This window comes from Pongo pygmaeus, chromosome 9 (genome assembly GCF_028885625.2).
Source record: "Pongo pygmaeus isolate AG05252 chromosome 9, NHGRI_mPonPyg2-v2.0_pri, whole genome shotgun sequence".
NCBI lineage: Eukaryota > Metazoa > Chordata > Mammalia > Primates > Hominidae > Pongo > Pongo pygmaeus.
In genome coordinates this window covers 21,337,252-21,360,328 of record NC_072382.2, presented here as the reverse complement: position 1 = coordinate 21,360,328, position 23,077 = coordinate 21,337,252, and the positions used below count along the sequence as shown (strand labels likewise).

The 23,077-nt window shown below is 48.4% G+C and overlaps 1 protein-coding gene across 1 annotated transcript in view; it reads left to right on the top strand.

Annotated features, from left to right (window-relative positions):
- Positions 1-219: 219 nt before the first annotated feature.
- CRY2 (cryptochrome circadian regulator 2) overlaps positions 220-23,077 on the top strand; it is a 37,250-nt gene continuing 14,392 nt past the window's right edge. Inside the window, exons 1-6 of the mRNA XM_054440463.2 lie at positions 220-779; positions 9,081-9,189; positions 11,842-11,984; positions 13,974-14,158; positions 15,189-15,277; positions 21,771-21,911. Coding sequence (XP_054296438.1) covers positions 502-779; positions 9,081-9,189; positions 11,842-11,984; positions 13,974-14,158; positions 15,189-15,277; positions 21,771-21,911 — 945 coding nt within the window. The 5' untranslated portion in view covers positions 220-501. The remainder of the gene's footprint in view (positions 780-9,080; positions 9,190-11,841; positions 11,985-13,973; positions 14,159-15,188; positions 15,278-21,770; positions 21,912-23,077) is intronic.

Here is a 23,077-nt window from a genome sequence, read left to right as displayed (position 1 = left end):
AACTGGGCTGAATTGAGAATAGTAAATGAGACCGTCTACGTAAGGAGATGATCATGTCTCTTGCCATATAAAGTGCACTTAATAAATGGCAGCTGTAGTAGAATGATGTAGATGGTGATGGTGACGATGTTGGTGATAATAGGAAGGTCAGCTGTCAGTCTTACAAGTCATTGGCTGTAGTCACAGCAACCCCTACCAGCCCAGGCAGCTTCTTCTAGAAGCAGGCTCTGAACAGGACGTATGTAAGAGATCCGCTGTCCCTCGAGACTTGGCCCACTCCCGGCACTCCGCGGACAGCCCCAGCCTGCGTCACTTGTCCGCTTGCCAGCTCCACCCGGGCGGACCCACACATGGTGGGAACGTGAGGGGGCGGGGCCTGTTCCGGCGCCTCTGGGCCAATCGCCGGGCGGGAGGCACTCAGCCAATGGCAGAGGGGCCCTGGGGGCCCTTTGGGCGGGGACTAAGGGAGAAGCTGCGGCGTCATAGGTCACTGGGCGGGCTATGGGCGGGGTCCACGTCGCCTACCGGGGCGGAGCGGGGGTGGCCAGAGGAGTCTGGACAGTCATGGCGGCGACTGTGGCGACGGCGGCAGCTGTGGCCCCGGCGCCAGCTCCCGGCACGGACGGCGCCTCTTCAGTGCACTGGTTCCGCAAAGGGCTGCGACTCCACGACAACCCGGCGCTGCTGGCGGCCGTGCGCGGGGCGCGCTGCGTGCGCTGCGTTTACATTCTCGACCCGTGGTTCGCGGCCTCCTCCTCAGTCGGGATCAACCGATGGAGGTGAGGGGACCCGGGGCGGGGTGGCGGGGACGCAGCCAGGACCCTGACCCTGGGGTGACCGGCAAACAGCACGATCCCCCCAACCCCGCCACGGCTGGAAGGCCAGAGGGGAGAAGCCGAGACCGGGGAAGTAATTCGTCATGGTTCTAAAGCGCCGGTGGGCCAGGGTTCAGCCTCTGACAAAGCGCGTTCGCACTGTTACCCCTTTGAGCCTCACAACTGCCTGTGGAACGGAGATCATGATCCCCGTTGTATAGATGAGACCCTTGAGCCCTGGAGACCCAAAGTCGACCTGCCCAAGGGCTTGTAGCCAGTGAGTGGCAGAACAGGGGCTCCTGGTCTAGGGCTCTTACGGTCTACTCAGGGAGGGGCGGAAGGAAGATACTGTAGTGTGAGGGCGGGACGGGTTTTTGCTCTCATTCTTCAAGTAAAGAGCCTATTGCTGGGCTCGGGGAGATCACTCCTAAGCCTCTGGCTCGTTTGAATCCGCCCTACCACTCATCCTGGCTACCCTGCACCCAGACCGTCCTGCCTCTAGGGGTGTCAAGTGACCCTGGCTTAGCATTAAATAAGGTCTTCTCCCTTATATTATAAATAAAGAAGCCAAAGGCGTCTTCAGGGGGAGTCGCTTTGTGTTAAAAGCTCTAGAGAATCCAGGGGATTCTCCAAAATGTTTTAAGCCCTGCTCTGGAGCTTTGACCTCGATAGAAAAATTTAAAAGAATCCAAAGTGTCATCCCGTCATCCTCTTGTCCTGGTTTTGAGGACAATTGAACCATTAGAGATGAGACTTTTATGAACTGTTGTGGTAAGGTTTGGGAGCAGGAAAGCCATGATATCAAGGGCCCCTCTGATGACCCCCCAGGAGATGGAGTCGACATGATCACCGAAAAAGATGAACAGGTCGTTAGTGTATTTTCACTGTAAACAGTATTCAAACTAAAGAGTTTTGAGACATAATGTACCCATCGCTCTTCAGAACACCTAGTGGCAGTCTCTCGGTTTGTTTGCATTGTTCTGGGGAATGTTTGCTTGTGGCCTTGTTGCATCGATGGACAGGGTTATTTCCAGGATACCGTGGCTCTCGGCACACCATTCTTTTCTCTCCAAGGTGTGTGCCCTGCTAAGAGAGTGAGTACTCCTAGCAGTGGGTCTGTTCAGTGTCCCCTCCTGCCCAGAAGGAACAACTAAAGAGTCCCGTGGAGAGTCTGCCCACAGTTTTCAGGCTGCCTTATTGCTCTGTCTCTGCTCCAGTTTTCTATAGATAGGAGGTTGGGTTTGACAAGCATCATCAAATGACCATCCCTAGTGCGGACATTAAGCCAAGCCTCAGACTTTGCCCTGCACCAGTCAGAGCCAGGCAAATGGAATCCGACTACCTTCTTATTACATTGTCACAGAGTTTCTTCTTTTATTGGGTTTTGGGGGACATTGCATAGTACTGCCTACTCTTTTTTGATAGGGAAGATTAAAAATCAACAATAAAATTCCTATTGATTAAATTCCAGTTTGCTAGGAACCAGGTGTTTATGGATTTTTGTGGGTCATCGTTTTGTGATCGTGCTATCAATCTAGTGAAGAAGAAAAGGAATGTGGCTCAGATGCCTGAGTCAAATCCTGAAGTCAGAGGCTGTGTAGGAATGCAGATATTAATTGATTACTTAATGAGTGCCTAATATCTGCCAGGTACTGCTCTAGATGTTGCTAGGGATACAGCAGTGAATAAGCAGATGTGTCTGTGCTCCAGAACTCCTGGAGCCTACATTTTATTGAAGGAAGACCAGCAAACAACCATAATGTAGTGAAACGAAGTGCCATGAGAAACATAAAATAAGGGGACAGACTAGAGCAGTGGTTCTCAATCTTGGCTGCTGTGCACTGGAATCCCATAAGGGTCTTTAAAAGATACCTGGGCCCCTTTCCCCCAATTCTATTTTTTTTTTTTTTTTTTGAGACGGAGTTTTGTTCTTGTTGCCTAGGCTAGAGTACAATGGCACAGTCTGGACTCACTGCAACCTCCGCCTCCTGGGTTCAAGCAATTCTCCTGCCTCAGTCTCCCAAGTAGCCAGGATTACAGGCGGCCATCACCACACCTGGCTAATTTTTTTTTTTGTATTTTTAGTAGAGACAGGGTTTTACCATGTTGGCTAGGCTGGTCTCAAACTCCTGACTTCAGGTGATCTGCCTGCCTTGGTCTCCCAAACTGCTGGGATTACAGGGCGTGAGCCACTGTGCCCAGCCCCTTTCCCCCAGTTCTGTTAGAATTGTTCTGCGTTATGGCCTGGGCATTAAGGTTTTGGGGTTTTTTGTTTTGTTTTGTTTTTTGTTTTTTTTTTTTTTTTTTTGAAACGGGGTCCTGCTCAAGTGACAACCCAAGCTGAAATGCAGTGGCATGATCATAGCTCACTGCAGCCTTGACCTCCTGGGCTCAGCGATCCTCCTGCCTCAGCCTCCCAAGTAGCTGGGACTGCAGGCATGCACCACCATGCCTGGCTAATTTTTGTATTTTTTGTAGAGATGGGGTTTCACCATGTTCTCCAGGCTGGTCTTGAACTCCTGGGCTTAAGCAATCACCTGCCTCAACCTCCCAAAGTGCTGTGATTGCAAGTATGAGCCACTGTGGCCGGCCTTGGGCATTAAGGTTTTTAAAGCTCTTATTACAGCAAAGCTTGAGAAGCACTGGACTAGAGAACCTCAGTCCTGAGACGGGCAACCTAGGAAGTATGTTGCAGTGCATTGGCAGGAAGTCTAATTAATGTTGGCATTCAGAAGAAAGAGATGAAGTAACACAAACAGATTGAATATGATAACTGCTCCTGGGCCTGGAAACAGACACACTCCTACCACCTCCACCATTCTGCTTGCTTCCTGGATCAGTTGAAGGTAGAGCTGCATTCTCTTTTGTGCACAAAGTTGGGGATAGAGGGGAGGGCTGGAGCCAGCCATATCTTGACATGACTGTAGTATGTGTAATCATGCCGTGGTTGTTTCTGGATTCCAAGAGTAGTCTAAGAGAATTGTGCTGCAGCATAACATCCTAGCTCTGCAACTGCTTAAGTTGCCTCTCAGAAGCCTCCCTAGGAAGGGCAAGGGACCATCTGCAAGGAGGGGAGGACCCAAAATCTGTGACTCTATTTACCTCCTGCTCCTTCTACACTGACTCCCACACAATGTTTTTCTGCAGATGAAATCAGATTAAAATAACTATGAATGGCACTAAGAGTAAAAAAGGACAGAGAAATGCAACCAAGAAATACACGTACTGATTAGCAAGAAGCAGCCTAGCATAGTCCTTGCCTTGGTGATGGTGGAAAGTTTATGGGCTAATTGTAGCTATATGAGCCTCAGGACTTTTTTTTTTTTCCAAGTGCTACTTGGCTAAGCCCTTTCGCCTTTTACCCAGCCTCACCTTCCCCAAATTTGCTGCATCTAGAAGGAGGTACTGCAGCAAGAAGATAAAGAAAAGGAAGATGTGAGCAGTTCCTAGATTTTAAAATGGCCGCTGTGGTTTTTCATTACCTTTCTCTCCCCACTGCAACTTGGGTAGGTGTCAGCAACAGTTCCTCTTCCACTTTATTTAAATCATTTTGTACCCGGCTCTGTGCTGCGCCTCTTTCAGGAGCTTCTGGGACAGAGGGAATTTGTAGAAATAAAATATGTTCCTTCTCAGCCCATTTCTCTCAGAATTGGTAAATGAGGTAAACTGGGAACTTCCCAGGATGCCCCATGAGAACAAGTGTGTCTCTCTTCCCAGATGCTGAGAGCTGAACACTGTTGGACTGTTGGGAAGTGGATTGAGAACTATAGTCTACTGGCAGGGAAACAGGAGCTTCTCTGAGCTATTCACATTGGTACCTGAGAGAAGCACTTTACCGTTCTGCTGCCAAGGAAATGTTTCTGTTTGCCAAAGGGGATAAAAACCTTCATCTTTCTCTTTGAAATTAGGAAAGAATAAATATATTTTTAAAATAATAAGAATTTAATATTTAAGTATTTCTAAATATCACTCAGATACTTAGAAATAAATCCCTGCCAGAGATTGTGAGTTTAGGTTATCCTTTTCCATGGGGCTTAAGCTCTCTTAATTACTTAGGAAAAATTAATTTCTATTAATATCCTATGTAGCCAATCTGTGCCAGCCAATGGTATCATCATTGTTGTTAGATAACCTTGCCTTGAAGCACAGGAACTTGGTCAAGGACAGCCTGGACCCAAAAGAATTCACTGTTATCCTCCCTCCCCCTATTAACAACAAATAAATAAAATATTCCTCAACACAGGATCAGCCATTGCTAGAGAAGGCCTTCCCTAAATATGAGTACTTAATCAAAGGATCTGCTTGTTTTATTCTAAAAGGCTAGCCTTGTAGAGTCCCTGAGTTATAGTGTCCTCTCTGTATTTTTGGAAATCCCAGTCTGGTTTTCTCCAGTTCTGCCTGCCTCTGGCTCCAGAGCACTTACATAATAATGTAATTCAGTTGCACATGTTGTCTAATCCAAAGGGTAAGCTTTGCTCTCCCAGGACCATGTGCTCTGAATTTTGGCCATGTGAGCTCAGCTAAGAGCTGCCAAGGGTGAAGTGCCAGCCCCCAACACCACCACCTCCAATGCCCAGGCCAGTTTCCTTCAGACTCCCCTCATTGGAGTACAGAGAAATTGGAGTAAAGAGGAGGGTTCTAAGGGACCACAGAAGGCCCAAGGTTCTCTCTGGTGAAAGAATGCATATACCTGCCCACTGAGCCTTTGCCCAGTCGCAGCACTGCTCCAAATGTGATGGACAGCTGTCACCTGGCAGGCCTCAAAGGTAGTACCCTAGTGGTGGCTTCTCATTCTCTGCATTCTCTGGCTGCCTGGAGTCTGGAGATATTGGGGACCCTCCTCACATCTCTGCCTATTGCCTCCGTGTGGTGGCTGTCCTGAGCCCTCCCTTCCCGGGTTGACTCGGGCGGGAAGTTGGAAGAAGCAGAGCATTTCTAGCAGGCCAAAGGGGAGGCAGAAATATGGATGCTCAAGAGAGAAAGTTTAGTACAAACAAACTAGAAGCAAAGAAAGGCAACTTGTAACAGAGGCTAGAAGTAAAGTTCAGTTTTCTAGAGTAGTGCTTGTGAAACTTTAATATGCAAATGAATCACCAGGGGATCTTGCTAAAATACAGATGCTAATTTTGGAGGTCTGGGTTAGAGCCTGAGATTCTGCATTTCAACAGACTCCTGGGTGTTTCACAGCCAATGCTGCTGATTGTCAGACCACACTCAGAGGAGGAAAGATCTGGCAGCAGAGGTGTTGCTGGCCTTTGAGTTGGCCTGCGGTGCTCCCTGATGGCTGAGCCCTGGGCAGCACAGCCTCAGTGCTCTGTTGAGAGGCAGTGGCTGGCTAAAAACGAACATGTCAAGCCTGACAGATTGCCTGGGTTTGAATTCTGGCCACTTATTAGGTATATGATGTTGGACAAGTTTCATAATCTCTCTATGCCTCAGTTCCCTCATCTATAAAATGGGAATGATAATAGTACCTACTTGATTGGGCTGTTTGAGAATTAAATGAGATAATGCATGTGAAACAAGTAGAATAGTGCCTGTCATTGTAAATGCTTATTAAATGTTAGTCATTGCCATTATTATCATTATTTTTATTTAGTTGCTGGGTTCAGAGTTGGGCCTTCTACCAGCCTCACATCTCTGCTTCCTGCTATAAACTTCTCTTGTGAAAGAAGAAAAGGGCTCTCATAGGATTAGCTGTACTTTAGAGATGCTACGAGGAATCTCTCCTTTTAGTAAATGAGGTCTAAAAATAAAGTTCTATAGAAGGCAGATTGCTACATGTTCTGGAACCTAGATTTCATGTGCATTCCAACCTTATTTATAGCTTCAAATCAAAGTCCTATGCAGCCTGGTGGACTGTGAAGGAAAAGGCCCCCAAAGTGCACGGCAAGGACATTCCTGGGAGCTGCAGATGGAGGACCCTGTGTCCTGGGGTTATGGAATTTAAATCACTGCTCCTAGCCCTAGGCATTCTACCTGGCAGGGTCCAGGTTTCAGATGGCATGAGACCATTTGCATTGGTTTCTCTTCTTTTCCTTCCAGAAGAGTGGTGAGGCTTGGGGGAGGCCAACACAAGTGACGCACTTGCAGCTCCCTGTTCCTTTTCTGGAGGTGTCAATTTTTCAAAAACAGAAATTCACAGAGGTGGAGCTTTTGGTTTGCATAAAGCAGCATTCAACCTGTTAGTCTTCCATCCCAACCTCTCAGAGAGTCTTCCTCATGCTCTTTTGCAAACATGATGCTTTGAGCCGAGCCCAGGGCTCAGCCCATGCTAGAATGTGGGTCGGTGGCATTGGCCATAGGAATGTGTCAAGTTGTGTATGTCAGAGGCAGCAGTGGGGGCTGGTTCTAGTTGGCAGCCTGGAAATAGTCACTGCTTCTGTAAGCCTCCAGTAGTCAGGGAATGTGACTGTGACGTGCCATTCCTATTGTTGACAGAGAATAATGCTGGGGATGGGTGGAGACCCAAGGGGTAGACAGCAGGTGCCTCAGAGGTATCTGTGACATATGCAGATTGACCTGTGGGTTCCTTAAGAAGAAGATAAGAATGCCAGTGGATTACCTGTAGTCACATTGCTATTAGAGAAAAGGATTCCAAACTCCTGAGGGCTTGCAGAATCTCAGCCCTTGGAGCAGAGTTGGTGTGCAACTAGAAATCTTTAGAAATGGGACACAGAGCCCGGCACGGTGGCTCACACCTGTAATCCCAGCACTTTGGATGGCTGAGGAGGGCGGATCACTTGAGGTCAGGAGTTCAAGACCAACCTGGCCAACATGGTGAAACCCCATCTCTACTAAAAATATTGTTTAAAAAATTAATTGGATGTGGTGCACATACCTGTAACCCCAGCTACTCGGAAAGCTGAGGCAGGAGAATCGCTTGAACCTGGGATGGAGAGGTTGCAGTGAGCCGAGATCACACCACTGCACTCCAGCCTGGGCGACAGAGTGAGACTCTGTCTCAAAAAGTAAATAAATAAATAAAAAAGGGCACAGAGAGGAAAATGTGGGTTTCAGAGTGACCACCCTAGGTTCCTGAATCCCCAGCTTTGTCACTTAACAGCTATGGTCTTAGGCAAATTAATTCACTTCTGAGTGTCTCAGTTTCCTCATGTGTAAAATAAGGATGGTACTATTTCCTTCAAAATAGTTGAGAGAATTAAATGCAGAAATGCACTTAAAAAGCATGACAGAACCAAAATCCCATTGATAACCTTGGTTGCCTCTGGGGAGGGAGGGAGGGGAAAACCCTTTTTACTGTGTACCGCTTTGTCACTGGAATTTTGAGCCACATGAATAGTTTATCTGGTTATAATGTTAATTTAATTTAAAAATAAAACGCTGACGGCACTCAGCAAATGTTAATTTCCTTTCCCTTTCCCCTGGTGATTCAGGTCTCCTGCTGAAGTTCTTGCCTATCTGCGGTCTTCCCCACCCCCACCCCCACCCCCACAAAAATGTGAAGATAGCTATTGAGAAGTACCTTTTAAGGCCTTCTCCCTCTTGGGATGAGAACCTGATCACCAGAGCCCTGGAGAGGCCTGGAGAGTGAGCCACCTGCCAAACAAAGCTCTGGGAACTAGGGACCCATTGCAGGCTGTGAGGCTGTGGCAGCAGAAATACGCATGGCCCAAAGCATGCATGCAGAAAGTCAACTAGTCTTTTCCCCCAGAGTAAGGAGGATTTTCCCAGCTATGGCAGTCTGGTCCTCTGCTAAGAGGACCTTAATGCTTCATACCACAGTATTTCACTGGCTTTTCAGATGGCTCCCATGTGAGTCTCACAACAACCTCGTGCTGGGCAGATACTTATATCTAGCCCTAGAGACTGCGAGGGAGTAAGTGACTTGCCTCTGATCACACAGAAACACCACACTAGGAACAGCTCACATTTATCTCGTGATGTCTGTGTGCCAGGCACAGTGCTAAATATTTTTCACACATTATTCAATTTTCTTTTCTTAGCAATTTTATGAGATGGGTACTAACATCAGCTTCACATTACCGGCGAGAAAACAGGCAAAGAGGTTAGGTTATTGCTTGAAGTCACACAGCTAGTAAGTGGCAAGGCCAGGGTTTGAAGCAGAGCAGCACTGATCCACTAGCACATCCCTCCTGGGCTGGAACCCGGGCCTCTCCAGCCCTAGTGATCATGAGGCTGCCTGTTGGGCATAAACAGCGAACCAGTTTCTCCCTGCTTTGTTAGGAAAGAGAGCCACTCTTCATGATGTTATCACTAACAAGGCCTGTGTGGACTCTGCAGGTTCCTACTTCAGTCTCTGGAAGATTTGGACACAAGTTTAAGGAAACTGAACTCCCGCCTGTTTGTAGTCCGGGGACAGCCAGCTGACGTGTTCCCAAGGCTGTTCAAGGTAAGCGTGCAGAGCCCCAGAGAAGACAGTGAGATTCTGTCCCTGAGGATTTCCCCACAGCCTGAGTGAGATGATATTCCGACTGAGGGAATGGAAACATCAGGGCTGGTCTGGCTGTTGCTGCTAGAGAAGTTGGGAGCAAAGGCAGCCAGTTAGCTTGCTCTTGGAATGGAAACTGTGTTAAGGAAAAAAATTCTGGGAAACCAGTGTCTTGTTGGAAAGCTCTCAGCTCAGTCCAGACATAGGATGTGGTAAGTCATTCCACTGCGGTTGCCACTGGCTTCCTTCAGTGTTTTCTTGGCTCAAGCCGGCCAGATTTATTAGGGTTCCTTCTAGGCCAAGACTTTGAGGGTGGGGTTTCATGTCTAGCAAGGTACGTTTCCCATCTTGCTTTGCTCTGCTTATTGGGAAAAGTCAGCCTTTCTGCCGGGCGAGGTGGCTCACACCTGTAATCCCAGCACTTTGGGAGGCCGAGGCAGGCGGATCACGAGGTCAGGAGATCGAGGCCATCCTGGCTAACACGGTGAAACCCCGTCTCTACTAAAAATACAAAAAAATTAGCCGGGCATGGTGGCCAGCGCCTGTAGTCCCAGCTACTCGAGAGACTGAGGCAGGAGAATGACGTGAACCCAGGAGGCGGAGCTTGCAGTGAGCTGAGATTGCGCCACTGCACTCCAGCCTGGGCGACAGAGCGAGACTCCGTCTCAAAAAAAAAAAAAAAAAAGAAAAAAGGTCAGCCTTTCTGAGGAAGCTTTCTTGTTTCCCATGGGGTAAATGATTGATAGAAATCTTCATTTTGGTGCCACATAGGTTTCTGTTTGCAGTAACAGGGCCAGTCCACTTTTCCCTCAATCCCTTTAAAAAGTATATTCTAAGGCCCACATAGAAGCACAGGAACTCATGGACAGAGGGCTCTGGGACAGAGTGCCATCACCCTCAGCAGCACACAATGATTGTCATGCCCCTCCCCACCCTAACTCTGAGACAAAAGGAAAAGTCATGTCAAGGCAAACAGCTTAGTGAATACATCATCCTTCAGTTCCCTTCCCCGCACCCCCACACATAATTGTGCATACATGTACAAATCACACAGTGCTAGTAATTGCCCACATTCATTGAGGGCTGCCTATGAGTCAAGCGCTGTTCCCAGTGCTTGTTTACATCAACCGAGTTCTTCCTCACAGCAGGCTTAAGAGGTGGCTATGGCTATCCCGATTTACAGGAGAGGAAACAATAATTGGTTGTGAAGTTAATAAGTGACGATCTTGGATTCTGACTCTAGAGCTATATCCTTACCCACCATACCATATAAATACATTTGCCTCCCTTCTCCCCTCGACATTGCCCTTTTTCTCCCCCAGCAACTCAGAGGCCAACCCACTTATATCCCAGAGATATAGCTAGGTCATCCATTCAGTCATTTAATGTATTTTTATTGAGCTTCTGCTAGGTACTAGGCCCCATACTAGGTATAAGGGTAATGATGATGAGTGAGACAACATGGTTTCTGCTCTGAGAGTTCACACTAATAGGGGAAACAGGCAAGTGTATCATTGTCATATAATACATGCTGCAGTGGAAAAAAGACAAGGTGCAGAAGAATTATATTGAAGGAGGAGGTCAAGAAGGCTTCTTGGAGAAAATGTCATTTAATAATATTTTTATCGTTCACAGGTTACAATGAGTATTCAATGATGTAATCTATATGAACTATAAGCATGGTACCTGGCATATAGCAAGGGCTCAATCAATGTTTAATGCTGATATCCTCAAATGAGGGATAACCGGCCCTGCTAAGGACCCAGTCCCTGGGCAGGGCTGAGTCAGGACCAGACCAGCCTGTGCATGGCCAGGACATTTGCCCCTGTGGTTCAGAGCTTTCAGAGACTGTGACCAGAGACTTTGGAGAATGTGTTTTTCTTCTTGCAAGTTGCATGCTCTAGGGCTTTCTGTGGGTTGTCTGTACAACCATTCACTGGGCCAGCTTGCTATGAGATCTAGAAATTCCTACCAGAAATGACTAAAGGCTTAGGAAAGAACTTCCTCTTTTTCGACATGCAGCCCCTCTGGTCAGTTTCCTCTGACCGCCAGACTAAGGATCGCTTCCCCTTTCCTAACTCTCTCAGGGCTGGAACCTATTAGTTCTGTTTGCTATTGGCCTCAGGAGTGTTGCTGTGGAAACAATTAAGACACTTCACATAGCACAACTCTGCCAAGAAAACTAGGCCACAAGTCTGCAGGGCTGTGAGAAGCTCTGGGAAAAGCTTGCTGAGCAGGCGGAAGGCTGTGGTCCTGTCCCACCCGTGAGTCAGTGCCACTCTCTGGGACTGGGGGTTTCCCAGGAGCATTGTATTTATGGCCTCCTGCCGCATTCTCCTACCTCAAGGACACAGCAAGTGCACAAGGCTGCCTACCTCTCTCCCAACTCCACTGTTGCTGTGCTGTTGGCTTCGCCACGCTGCCTGCCCTCCTCAAACTTTCTGAACCTCAGCTTGTTTGCTTTCCAAATCAAATCCCTGTTCCTAGTTTGTTCTGCTGCCCATCAGACAGGTCTCTAGACTAGCTCTGTTCTCTCCCAGGAAGGAACTGAGAGTCCAGCTTCTCCCTCCTCCCCAAACACAGTGTTGAGCCTAACAGATCCTCTCTCCACAGGAATGGGGAGTGACCCGCTTGACCTTTGAATATGACTCTGAACCCTTTGGGAAAGAACGGGATGCAGCCATCATGAAGATGGCCAAGGAGGCTGGTGTGGAAGTAGTAACCGAGAATTCTCATACCCTCTATGACCTGGACAGGTAAGAGATGGGGCCCAGGGATCAGGTTACCAATTGTGAGAGTTAGTAATTTGGGCCCTTGCTGAGCAGAACTCAGAGAGGTTCAGCATTAGGGCCACCTGACCCAGGAGGCATGGCATCTTCTAGAAGCTGGAGGAGAATAGGCCAGAGTCAGGTCCTGTAGAACAGGTCACAAAGAGTTTTACCCCATTGGGGTGGCAGAGAGGCTTGTTAGGCCCAAGGCATGGAAGCAGTGAGGACCCACACTCAGAGTATTTACAAGTCTGCTCCTAGTATGCCCGAGTCCCACCTGTGCCTCATACTCCCACTTCCATCCTGCTCAGCAGCTGCCCTCTGACCTCAGTGGACCCTGTCTGTTACCCTCCAACAGACCTCTGTTCACACAGGTCCACTTTTTGTACCTAAGATGAGTTCCCAGGCTGGGCATGCTGGCTCATGCCTGTAATCCCAGCACTTTGAGAGGCCAAAGTGAGAGGATTGCATGAGTCCAGGAGTTCAAGATCAGCCTGGGCAACATAGTGAGACCCCCGTCTCTACTAAAAATAAATATATTAGCCATGCATGGTGGCACATGCCTGTAGTCCCAGTTACTGAAGAGGCTGAGGTTGGAGGATCACTTGAGCCCAGGGGCTTGAGGCTGCCATGAGCTGTGATCATGCCACATCACTCCAGCCTGGGTGACAGGGCAAGATCCTGTGTCAAAAAAAAAAAAAAAAAAGAGTTCCCCAGGTTCTATGACTATCTGGGTTTCCAGGCCATGTTGTTTGGTGGCGGGGAGGGCTCTAGAGATCCCTGCAGGGAGCTGCTAACTACAGAGGAGCCTCCTCCCCTGGTGACAGCCTCTGTGCTTTCAGAGATTCTAGGAGGAAATCCTCTCCTCCCCTTCCCTGCCATGCCAGAGCTGTCACCCTCCTGCTGCTGCTGCTGTTGCTGCTGCTGCTGTTGCTGCTGCTGCCAAGCCAGCAGCCGCCGCCACTCCCCACCCCCACTTCCCAACCCAGTGCTGGCTGCCAAGAAGCCAGGTCACATAGCTGTGCACGTGAGCCGGGCCCTCAGGAGGAGAGACTGGGTGTGGAGATCCTCCTCCTGCTGCATGCCAGAGGAGGGGGAGGCACAGCAGAGGCAGCAGCCGACCATATATCTCCACTAATGTGGGGAGAGCAAACTGAGAAATGAACTCACCCAGCCAGATGGGCCTTGCGTAAGCTACTTCTTGGCCAAGAAGAGCCCCGGGAATGTGGCTCCATACCATCCCAATTCATCCTTATATAAACAGCCTCCATTCTCTTCTTCGCCCTCTGATACTCTTTCCTTCTTGCATAAATGCAGTTATGTTTTCCCTGGTCATGAAAAATACTTTGTAAACTACAAGACACTCTTTAAGTATCAGTTGTGGCTATGAACTCTAGCCCCAGTCTCTGAATTTGGGAGGATAAGTTGTCCTCCACCTCTCTGTTCAATGTTCTAATAAATGGAGGCTAAGAAGGGGATGATTTTCCAAGAACATGTCTGCTATTCCTTATGATGTTAGAGTTAAAAAAAAAAAACATATCTTGAGCTCTTATCAAAGAACTTTCTCCAGGGCTTACACGGGTGGTAGAGGCCTATGGGGATTCCCGTAGCTTGGACAGATAGGCCAAGTGCCAAGCAGGCTAGTAGGGATTTTTCTGTGATTAGAGATTTGGTCAGTCTCTGTCTTTAGACGGCTCTGCGTCAACACCAGGGAGCCCGGAATTGAGTCCCAGCTCTGGCCCCTGCCTTGCTCCATTACTGAGGCACCTGCTTCAGCTCTCTGGGCCTTATTTTCCCTCTCGGTAAAATGGAGATGCGGCCTCCCTTGCCCCCTCCTTTCCACTCAGGCGTGGGACCTATGAGTGGATGAGGAAAGCCACCCTCAAAGCCTTCAGAGTCTGGGTTCTTTTTTGGGTGAGCAGGGACCCACATCACAGGGCCTTGTGGGTAACACTAGCTGTGCTTTGGGCTCCCCAGGATCATTGAGCTGAATGGGCAGAAGCCACCCCTTACATACAAGCGCTTTCAGGCCATCATCAGCCGCATGGAGCTGCCCAAGAAGCCAGTGGGCTCGGTGACCAGCCAGCAGATGGAGAGCTGCAGGGCCGAGATCCAGGAGAACCACGACGAGACCTACGGCGTGCCCTCCCTGGAGGAGCTGGGTGCGTACTTCCTGCCCAGAGCCACTTGTGCTGGTGCCTGCTTTTGTGTAAAGAAATTATTTGTCAAAGTAATGCATGTCATTATAGAAAGGTTAGAAAGCACAGGAAAACAAAAATGGAAATGGCAGTCACTATTACTCCACCACCCAGAGGTAACCACAATTAATTTTAAACTATGTCCTTCTAGTATTTGTTCTGTTCACCCTCATACATGTAATCTTCTGTTTCTGGTTCTAGATCGTGCCTCTATTTTTGTACTAACCTCTCACAGACAATACAGGCACTGCCTGGTGCTGGTGTCCGTGGGCTTCTGAGTAACAGGATAGCTAGTATTGCTTCTGTTGGAAGCAGGGAATCTGTCAGCCTCTCAGGTTACTAACTATACTCTTTCACCCCTCTCTCTTTCTTACCTTTTTTTTTTTTCTTTTTGAGATGGAGTCTGGCTCTGTTGCCCAGTCTGGAGTGCAGTGGCACAGTCTTGGCTCACTGCAACCTCCACCTCCTGGGTTGAAGCAATTCTGCTGCCCCAGCCTCCTGAGTAGCTGGGACTACAGGCACCTGCCATCACGCCCAGCTAATATTTGTATTTTTAGTAGAGACGGGGTTTCACCATGTTGGCCAGGCTGGTCTTGAACTGGTGACCTCGAGTGATCCACCCACATTGGCCTCCCAAAGTGCTGGGATTACAGACATGAGCCACCCCTCCAGTCTTTTGATCTGAACAAAGCTATTAGCCTTTTTCACCTGAAAACCACAGTTGTTACCAGCTAATCTGAAAAGGCAGGAGATCCAGGATTGTTCTCATCTACCTGGAGCGATGAGGGTGCAGGGGAAAGCAGAGAAAATAGTGACTGTGGGAAGAGAACCAAGTTGACCTAGAAAACGCTAAAACTTTAAGGATTATCTCACCCCCAGTAGCACCGAGACACTGTGGTTCAGTTCTCATAAAGTTTAAATAACAGAACAGCCATGCCGGGCTATCACTGAAATGGTCAAACCTCCTGTCTTGTGACCTTTCCTTTCTCTTCAGGGTTCCCCACTGAAGGACTTGGTCCAGCTGTCTGGCAGGGAGGAGAGACAGAAGCTCTGGCCCGCCTGGATAAGCACTTGGAACGGAAGGTATGGGCTGTTTCTGAGACACAGAGCTGCAGATACTGATATCCACACAGCAGGGGATACAGGTCATGTCCATGTCCTTTAGTCCCTCTTAGCTCACACTGGTTGGAAAATGAAAAATCCTCCTATCCTCCTGATGGCCATAACAACAGCAACACTAACAGCAACTACCATTTAGAGAGTACTTACCATGTGCTGGTCACTAGGCTCAGCATTTCTGGGTTAAGCACCTGCTGGCATTTCTTTTAATCTTTCCAACAGCCCTACAAGGTAGGTACTAAGCTGTTCATTCTACAGATTACAAAATTGAGGCTTAGAGAGATTAAGTAACTTGCCTGAGGTCACAAAGTTAGTAATTACAGGTTGAGTATCCCTTATCCAAAGTGCTTGGGACCAAAAGTGTTTCAGATTTTAGATTCTTGAATTAGGAATGCTCACCTTATAACACAGTAAGACCTTGTTCTATGTTATTCTAAAGCTATGTCGGATTGCTTTTCTTTCATCTGTGGGCAGGTTCTCCCTACTAAGAGGATATCTGGTTAGTAAAATCTATAAGATTATTTTGTGTTGATGTGTCTCCGCACCTTTTTGCTGGAACTCTTTCAGCGTGTTAATTTCCATTTGCTTGGACACAGAGCAAATGGCCCACCTCCCAGTGCAGTGAGAACTGGGGAGGAAAGAAGCCCAGGCCTCAGAGGCACAGTGTCACCAAGTCCTCACTCCCCTGCAGCTAGAGGAGCAGAGAAAGTTCTCATGTCCCAGAACAGTCAGCTCCTAGTTTCCTGCCCCCTGCAGCTGGTTTATAAAATCTCAGCTTTTTCTATGCCTGCTAAGATGGCTAGGTATTTTGCCCAGCAGCCAGATGATGATGATAATAGAACAAGGAGGCCAAGGCAAATCTACTTGGGAAGAATGTTCTCCAGCCCTGGAGGTGTCCAGTCAACAGTGAAGGCCCACAGCCTCGATGTTTCTACCTGGTTGTTTCGTTCAGCCTGGGACGAAAGCAAGCCCCACAGACTTAAAGGATGAGACCAGCTATCTCTGTCCACATCAAAAGGTTCACCTAGAGATTCTTGGGCCCAGTTTGAAGACAAAGGTTGGGCCAAGGGGCAGAAGGGTGGAGATGACAAATGGGATTGCAGGAGTAGAATAAGGCTTAAACCTGTAAAGAGCTATCATCTGTGGTTAGTTTTTATCAGCTGGAGAAAATTTTGTAGAGGGATGTCCCTTAGGTCACCGACAGGAGCTCCTTTTCCACATACCCCCAGCGGGCCCCTTCTCTCAAGGGCCCTTACGCCATGGACACATTCAGACTCAGTGGTGGCCAGAGGAAATACTGTGTCCTGCACATCTGGGAGAACAGATGGTGCTAGAGATACAGGAGTTGAATCTGATTTCAGGATGTTTATTTTAGCTTCCTTCAGTTCTCCACATCTGAAGGGAGCACCTACTCGTGCCAGTTTAGCAATACTAGATAGAAGAAGGTATGTGCCTCTTTTCCGAAAGCATCAGGAAAAGTCCCAAGGCATGTTTTCATTGGCCTGGTTTGGGTCATGTGACTGTCCCTGACTCAATGACTGTGGCCAGGTATAGGAGGTGGTGCTTTCCCTGGCCAGACTTGCATCATGAGTCCACTCCCAGAACTGGAAGGTAGGTTTAGCTCTGCTTTATCCACTCGGACTAGGATCAGGGAAGGCTGGTTCTCCACAGGAATATGAGATGCTGTTACTGAAAAGCAGAGGAAGCTACATGATCTTTACCACTGGGTTACTCAATAATAGATGAGGGCAAGCGTCTCTCTATGAAAGTATTCTGATTATTAAATTAAAAAGGAATGATAGAATTTGAATATCACCATTTTGTAACCCTCAATGATGATGCATTATGTATTGGTGACAGCTGACACCATAGAAGGAGGCAAGCATTATGTGCCCCCTGTAGTCTTGTCAAAGGGATCAAACCTGAGTCCAGTCCAGTTTCTGGTACCAGCCACCAATGTGCAGGTGATACACAGGACACAGCACTTGTTGAACTGCACCATGAGTATACAGTCAGCAAAATCCAGACTGTGGGAATCTTGGCAAGTCAGATAGCCTGGGTTCTTTCCCAGAAAAATGAAAAGGAAAAGAAAAAAATGGCAGGAAATGTGCAGATTAAAAGAAAATTAAATAACATATTAAAGTTTTTTTTAAGGCCAGGCACGGTGACTCACACCTGTAATCTCAGCACTTTGGGAGGCCAAAGCAGGAGGATCTCTTGAACCTAGAAGTTCAAAACCAGCCTGGGCAACATGACAAGCCCTCATCTCTAAATAAAAACAAATTAGCCGGGTGCGGCAGCATGTGCCTGTAGTGCCAACTACTTGGGAGGCTGAGGTGGGAGAGTCACTTAAGCCCAGGAAGTTGTGCCACTGCACTCCTGCCTGGGTGACAGAGAGTGGGGTCTCAGAAATAAAAGAAAAAGAATCCCAGCACTTTGGGAGGCCGAGGCGAGTGGAGCACTTGAAGTCAGGAGTTGGAGACCAGCCTGGCCAACATGGTGAAACCTCATCTCTACTAAAAATACAAAAACTAGTTAGGCATGGTGGCAAGTGCCTGTAATCCCAGCTACTTGGGAGGTTGAGGCATGAGAATTGCTTGAACCTGGGAGGCGGAGGTTGCAGTGAAACGAGATCATGCCACTGCACTCCAGCCTGGTTGACAGAATGAGACTCTGTCTCAAAAAAAAAAAACAAAAAAAAACTGAGTAGCTGGGATTACAGGCTCGCACCACCATACCTGGCTAATTGTTGTCTTTTTAGTAGAGACGGGGTTTCACCATGTTGGGCTGACTGGTCTCAAACTCCTGACCGCAAGTGATCCTCCTGCCTCAGCCTCCCAAAGTGCTGGAATTACAGGCATGAGCCACCACACCTGGGCAGAAATAAAGTTTTTTAAATGGCCAAGACTAAATTGTAACACCTAGGAATGCACATTTGGGTAAAAAAAAGAAGCTACTTAAACACAAAGAATAACTGTGAAAAGATAAAGTCCTTCCTTTCAAACATATTTTGCCAAAATAGAAAAATGTAAACATTTCAGAAATGCAGAACGTGTTTGTTATAAAAGCTGAGGTAGGGGGTTGCATATACTGGGGGGCAGGAGGGAACTATTCCTGGGATGAGCACATAGACTTTTGGGGTGGCTGTCAAAGCTCTGTTTCCCGAACCTTGGTGGCGATTGCATGGATGTTTGCCTTAGAATAATTCATTAAGTCACACATTTGTGTGATTTTCTGTATCCAAATTTCATTTAAAATAAAAATATTTTAAAAGTTGGGGGCTAGCAAGGGTGTGTGCACGCAAAAATACCTAGTGTCTGTTAGAAGTGCTTAACCTGATACCACAGGGGTTACCTGCAGAGGAGGAAGCCTTGAGGTTGCGACTTGAAGGAAGAGTCTCAGTTAACCAGGTGAAGGTGAGGGAAAGGAAGACAGTGGTCCAGAGGCAGCTGCTTGTGCAGAGGCAAAGGCCAGTGAGAGCAGATGCGTAAAGAAGAGGGGCAGCAGGAGGCAGAGGGTACAGTGAGCCGAGATCACACCACTGCACTCCACCCTGACCCTGTCTCAAAAAAAAGGGGCAAGAGACAGAGCTGGAAAGGCCTGGGTGCTGGGGAGCCACAGAAGCTTTCATGAAGGTTTGGGCTCTGTCCTCAGAGCAACAGGAAGCCCACTGTGTACATTATCCTGAGCAACAGGCATTACATCACTCTGGTCCCAGCGTGGAGAATGAGTTAGCGGGGGATGGGAGTGGACGCAGGGAGGCCAGTCAGGAGGCTGCCACAGTTGTCCAGTCTAGATATGACCTTAGCCTGAACCAGGTTGGTGGCAGCAGGGAATGGAAAGAAAAGGACAGATTTGGGAAATATTTGGGCAGTAGAATTGACAGGACTTGGTGAGAGGACAAAGGTGATGGCTAGGATTGTGCCTTGGGCAGCTAGGTAGCTAGCAGTGTATTATCTGAGGTAGGAAGGCCAATGGAAGGGTGGGTTTAAAGAAAAGGGCACATCTCCCTTGAGCTGCCTGAGAGGCAGCCAAGTAGAGGTTTCTAGCAGGCAGCTGGGTGAAGCAACCTGGGCTAGAGCTATGGATGTGGTGATTGTCTGCAAAGGGGTAGAACTGGGAGCCATGGGCCTGGATGAGCTTGCAGAGGCACACAGTTGAGTAGAGAACCTAGAGCTGAGCCCTGGGTGCCCACATTTAAGGGAGAGGTAGAGGAGGTGGAGCTGGTGAAAGACCAAGAGCGCCAGGCAGCTGGGAGATACCAGGAGATGTGGAGTCACAGAGGCCAAGGAATCAAGAGGATAAGACAGCACAGTCGGCAGGTACAGCGCTGCTGAGAGATCCCAAAATACAAGGACAGAAAGTGCCTGCAGGACTCAGTGGCACAGAAGTCACAGGAGACTCTTGTGGGAACCAGCCTTGTGGTCAAGGAAGAAACCAGGACGGGGTTGGCAAGAAATTGGAGGTAGGGGAGGGGAAATGCAGAGAGGCGGGCTGTGAAGGAGGAAAAACGACCCAAGTCTACAGGGTTGCCAGAAGCCTTTTGTTTTTATTTTGTTGTCTTTGTAAAGAGGAGAAACGAGATTATTTTCTCAGTGTTTTGGGAGTGAAGACTATAGAAAGAAAGAGGTTGAAAATGCAAGAGAAGGAAGAGGGGGGCTTCCAGAGCAGCCGGAGGCCTTGGCCTTGGGCAGGGTCACAGGAGGGGAGGAGAAAGAGGGGTAGGTGTGGGTGCAGGTGAGTTTGTAGATTTAGTGGCTAAAAGCAGAGGTGTTTCCCACCTGATGGCTTCCATTTCCAGGGAAGTGTGGAGCAGGAGGCCTGAAGAGAGTCAAGGTTGTGAAACAGTATCATGGAGAGGAGGAGAGGATGTTGGGAGTTAAGAAAGTGAAAATAGGCCGGGTGCAGTGGTTCACGTCTATAATCCCAGCACTTTGGGAGGCCGAGGTGGGCGGATAACCTGAGGTCAGGAGTTCAAGATCAGCCTGGCCAACATGGTGAAACCCTGTCTCTACTAAAAATACAAAAATTAGCAAGACGCGGTGTTGCACACCTGTAATCCTAGCTACTCTGGAGGCTGAAGCTGGAGAATAGCTTGAACCCGGGAGGCGGAGGTTGCAGTGAGCCAAGATCGCGCCACTGCACTCCAGACTGGGCGACAAAGCAACACTCCATCTTAAAAAAAAAAAAAGAAAAAAGAAAAAGTTGTTATTTGATGTATTGGAAAGAGAATAGAATCTGGAGTCAGAAGACAAGTTCACCCCAAGCCCTGTCTCTTACCATCTCAGTAACCCCCAAGAGAGTCATAGAACCCTTTGGACTTAGCTTCCTTATTTTCAAAAGGAGGTAGTGATAAATGGTGCTTCAGAGGATTGTTAAGATCAAGTGAGACCAGGCGTGATGGCTCATGCCTGTAATCCCAACACTTTGGGAGGCTGAGGTGAGTGGATCACCTGAGGTCAGGAATTCAAGACCAGCCTGGCCAACATGGTGAAACCCCATGTCTACTAAAAATGCAAAAATTAGCCAGGCATGGTGGCAGGTGCCTAGAATCCCAGCTACTCGGGAGGCTAAAGAGAGTCAAAGTTGTGAAACAGTATCATGAAGAGGAGGAGAGGATATTGGGAGTTAAGAAAGTGAAAATAGGCCGGGCACAGTGGCTCACACCTGTAATCCCAGCACTTTGGGAGGCCGAGGTGGGCTATCAGGAGAATCCCTTGAACCCGGGAGGTGGAGGTTGCGGTGAGCCGAGATCGTGCCACTGCACTCCAGCCTGGGCGACAAAAGCAAAACTCTGTCTCAAAAAAGAAAAATAAATAAATAAAAAAAGTCGTGAGAGACTGCATGGAACAGCAAGTCAGGAAAGTAAAGTCCTATGCCAGCAACCAGTGATGATAAAAACATGACCAGTAATGTTATATGACACATGGCCCCAGAAATGAATGATTCCACTGGTCCCCAGGAATGGATTGGAAGTTTCCTCCTTCCCCAGCTGCTGTTGAACAATAGTGCGAAGTCCCTGGTGTCCGTGATACAACCTCAGGGCCGCTAGTGACTGGAGAAGGGACTGAGACATTCTTTTCTGTAAAATAGAAGCCGTGTTTCCTGCTGTATAATTAGAGAGTTCATTCAGTGCTTTCAGAATTCTTTCATATCTCATTGTAATCCAAAGAAGATTGGAAATTTTGTTCTTATTTAATAGATACATAGCTGAGGGAAGTAATAACGTATTCACAGTCACCCCACAAATTAAAGAGCAAGTCAGAGAATGACATAGACTCGTTGTTTGGTCTGATGGTGGTTCCGTCTCAAAATCGGCTGGACAAGCACAGTGTTCCATGGCTCCATGGCTGGCTGTTCTGTGACCCTAGGCAGATTCCTTAACCACCCAATGCCTCCATTTTTTCCTCTGTAACATCCAAGCCTTTCCTTTTGCCACCTTCTCTTTCTGCTGTAGGCCTGGGTTGCCAACTATGAGAGACCCCGAATGAACGCCAACTCCCTCCTGGCCAGCCCCACGGGCCTCAGCCCCTACCTGCGCTTTGGTTGTCTCTCCTGCCGCCTCTTCTACTACCGCCTGTGGGACCTGTATAAAAAGGTAAGGGGGACATACCTGCCCACATTGCAGCTAAGGCCTGCAGCCAGGCCTTTTGGGCTTGTCAGTCACCCTAAAAAAGGCACTGGTGGGTGGGGGTTGGGCTGTGGCCCCTGGAAGGGCCTAAGTGTGTGCGGATAGTCTGGAGGAGGAGAGAAGACTCAGTATCCAAGAGGGCAGAGCCAAGCACAGAGTGAACTGCCCACCAGAATGAAGCCCAGACCATCATGTAGAGCAGAAGGACAGGCAGAAAAGCAGGCCTCAGGTGTGACCCTAGAGGTGGCATATCCTCTGGCAGCTGGTGGACAGGGTCGAGGTCCCCAGGGTGAGAGGCATGGAGTGGGTGAGGCTGGAGCCCGTCTGAAGTGGAAGAACATAGCTGCCCCCTCTGGGGTTGTGTCCACAGCATTCAAAAGGGGAGTCCAGGAACAGCAGTTGCCCATCAGTGATGGAGGGAGTGGTCTGGAGGGGCTGCACACAGGGCTGTGCTATACAGAAGACAAGAAGCAAATAAGCCTGTGTTAACTGTCCCCAGAAGGAGAGAGGGCAACACAGTCAACATTCAGAGGGATCACCTCATCTTGTGCCTATGTTTTTTGTTTCTGTTGTTTATTTAAGAGACAAAGTCTAGCTCTGTTACCCAGGCTAGAGTGTAGTGTGGCCTGATCACAGCTCACTGAAACCTCAGACTCCTGGGCTCAAACAATCCCTCTGCCTCAGCCTCCAAGTAGAGCTAATTTTTAACATTCTTTGTAGAGATAGGGTCTTGCTATGTTGCCCAGGCTGGTCTCAAACTCCTGGGCACAAGCAGTTGTCCTGCCTTGGCCTCCCACAGTGCTGGGATTACAGCCGTGAGCCACCATGCCTAGCCGTTGTGTCTACGTTTGTTTTTTTGTTTGTTTTTGAGACAGGATCTCATTCTGTCACCCAGGCTGGAGTACAGTGGTATGATCACAGCTCACTGCAGCCACAACCTTTCAGGCTCAGGTGATCCTCCTACCTCAGCCTCCCCGGTAGCTGGGACTATAGGTGCATGCCACCACACCTGGCTAATTTTTTGTATTTTTTGTAGAAACTAGGTTTCGCCATGTTGCCCAGGCTGATCTCAAACTCCTGGGCTCAGGCCATCCACCCACCTCAACCTCTCAAAGTGACAGATGCGAGCCACC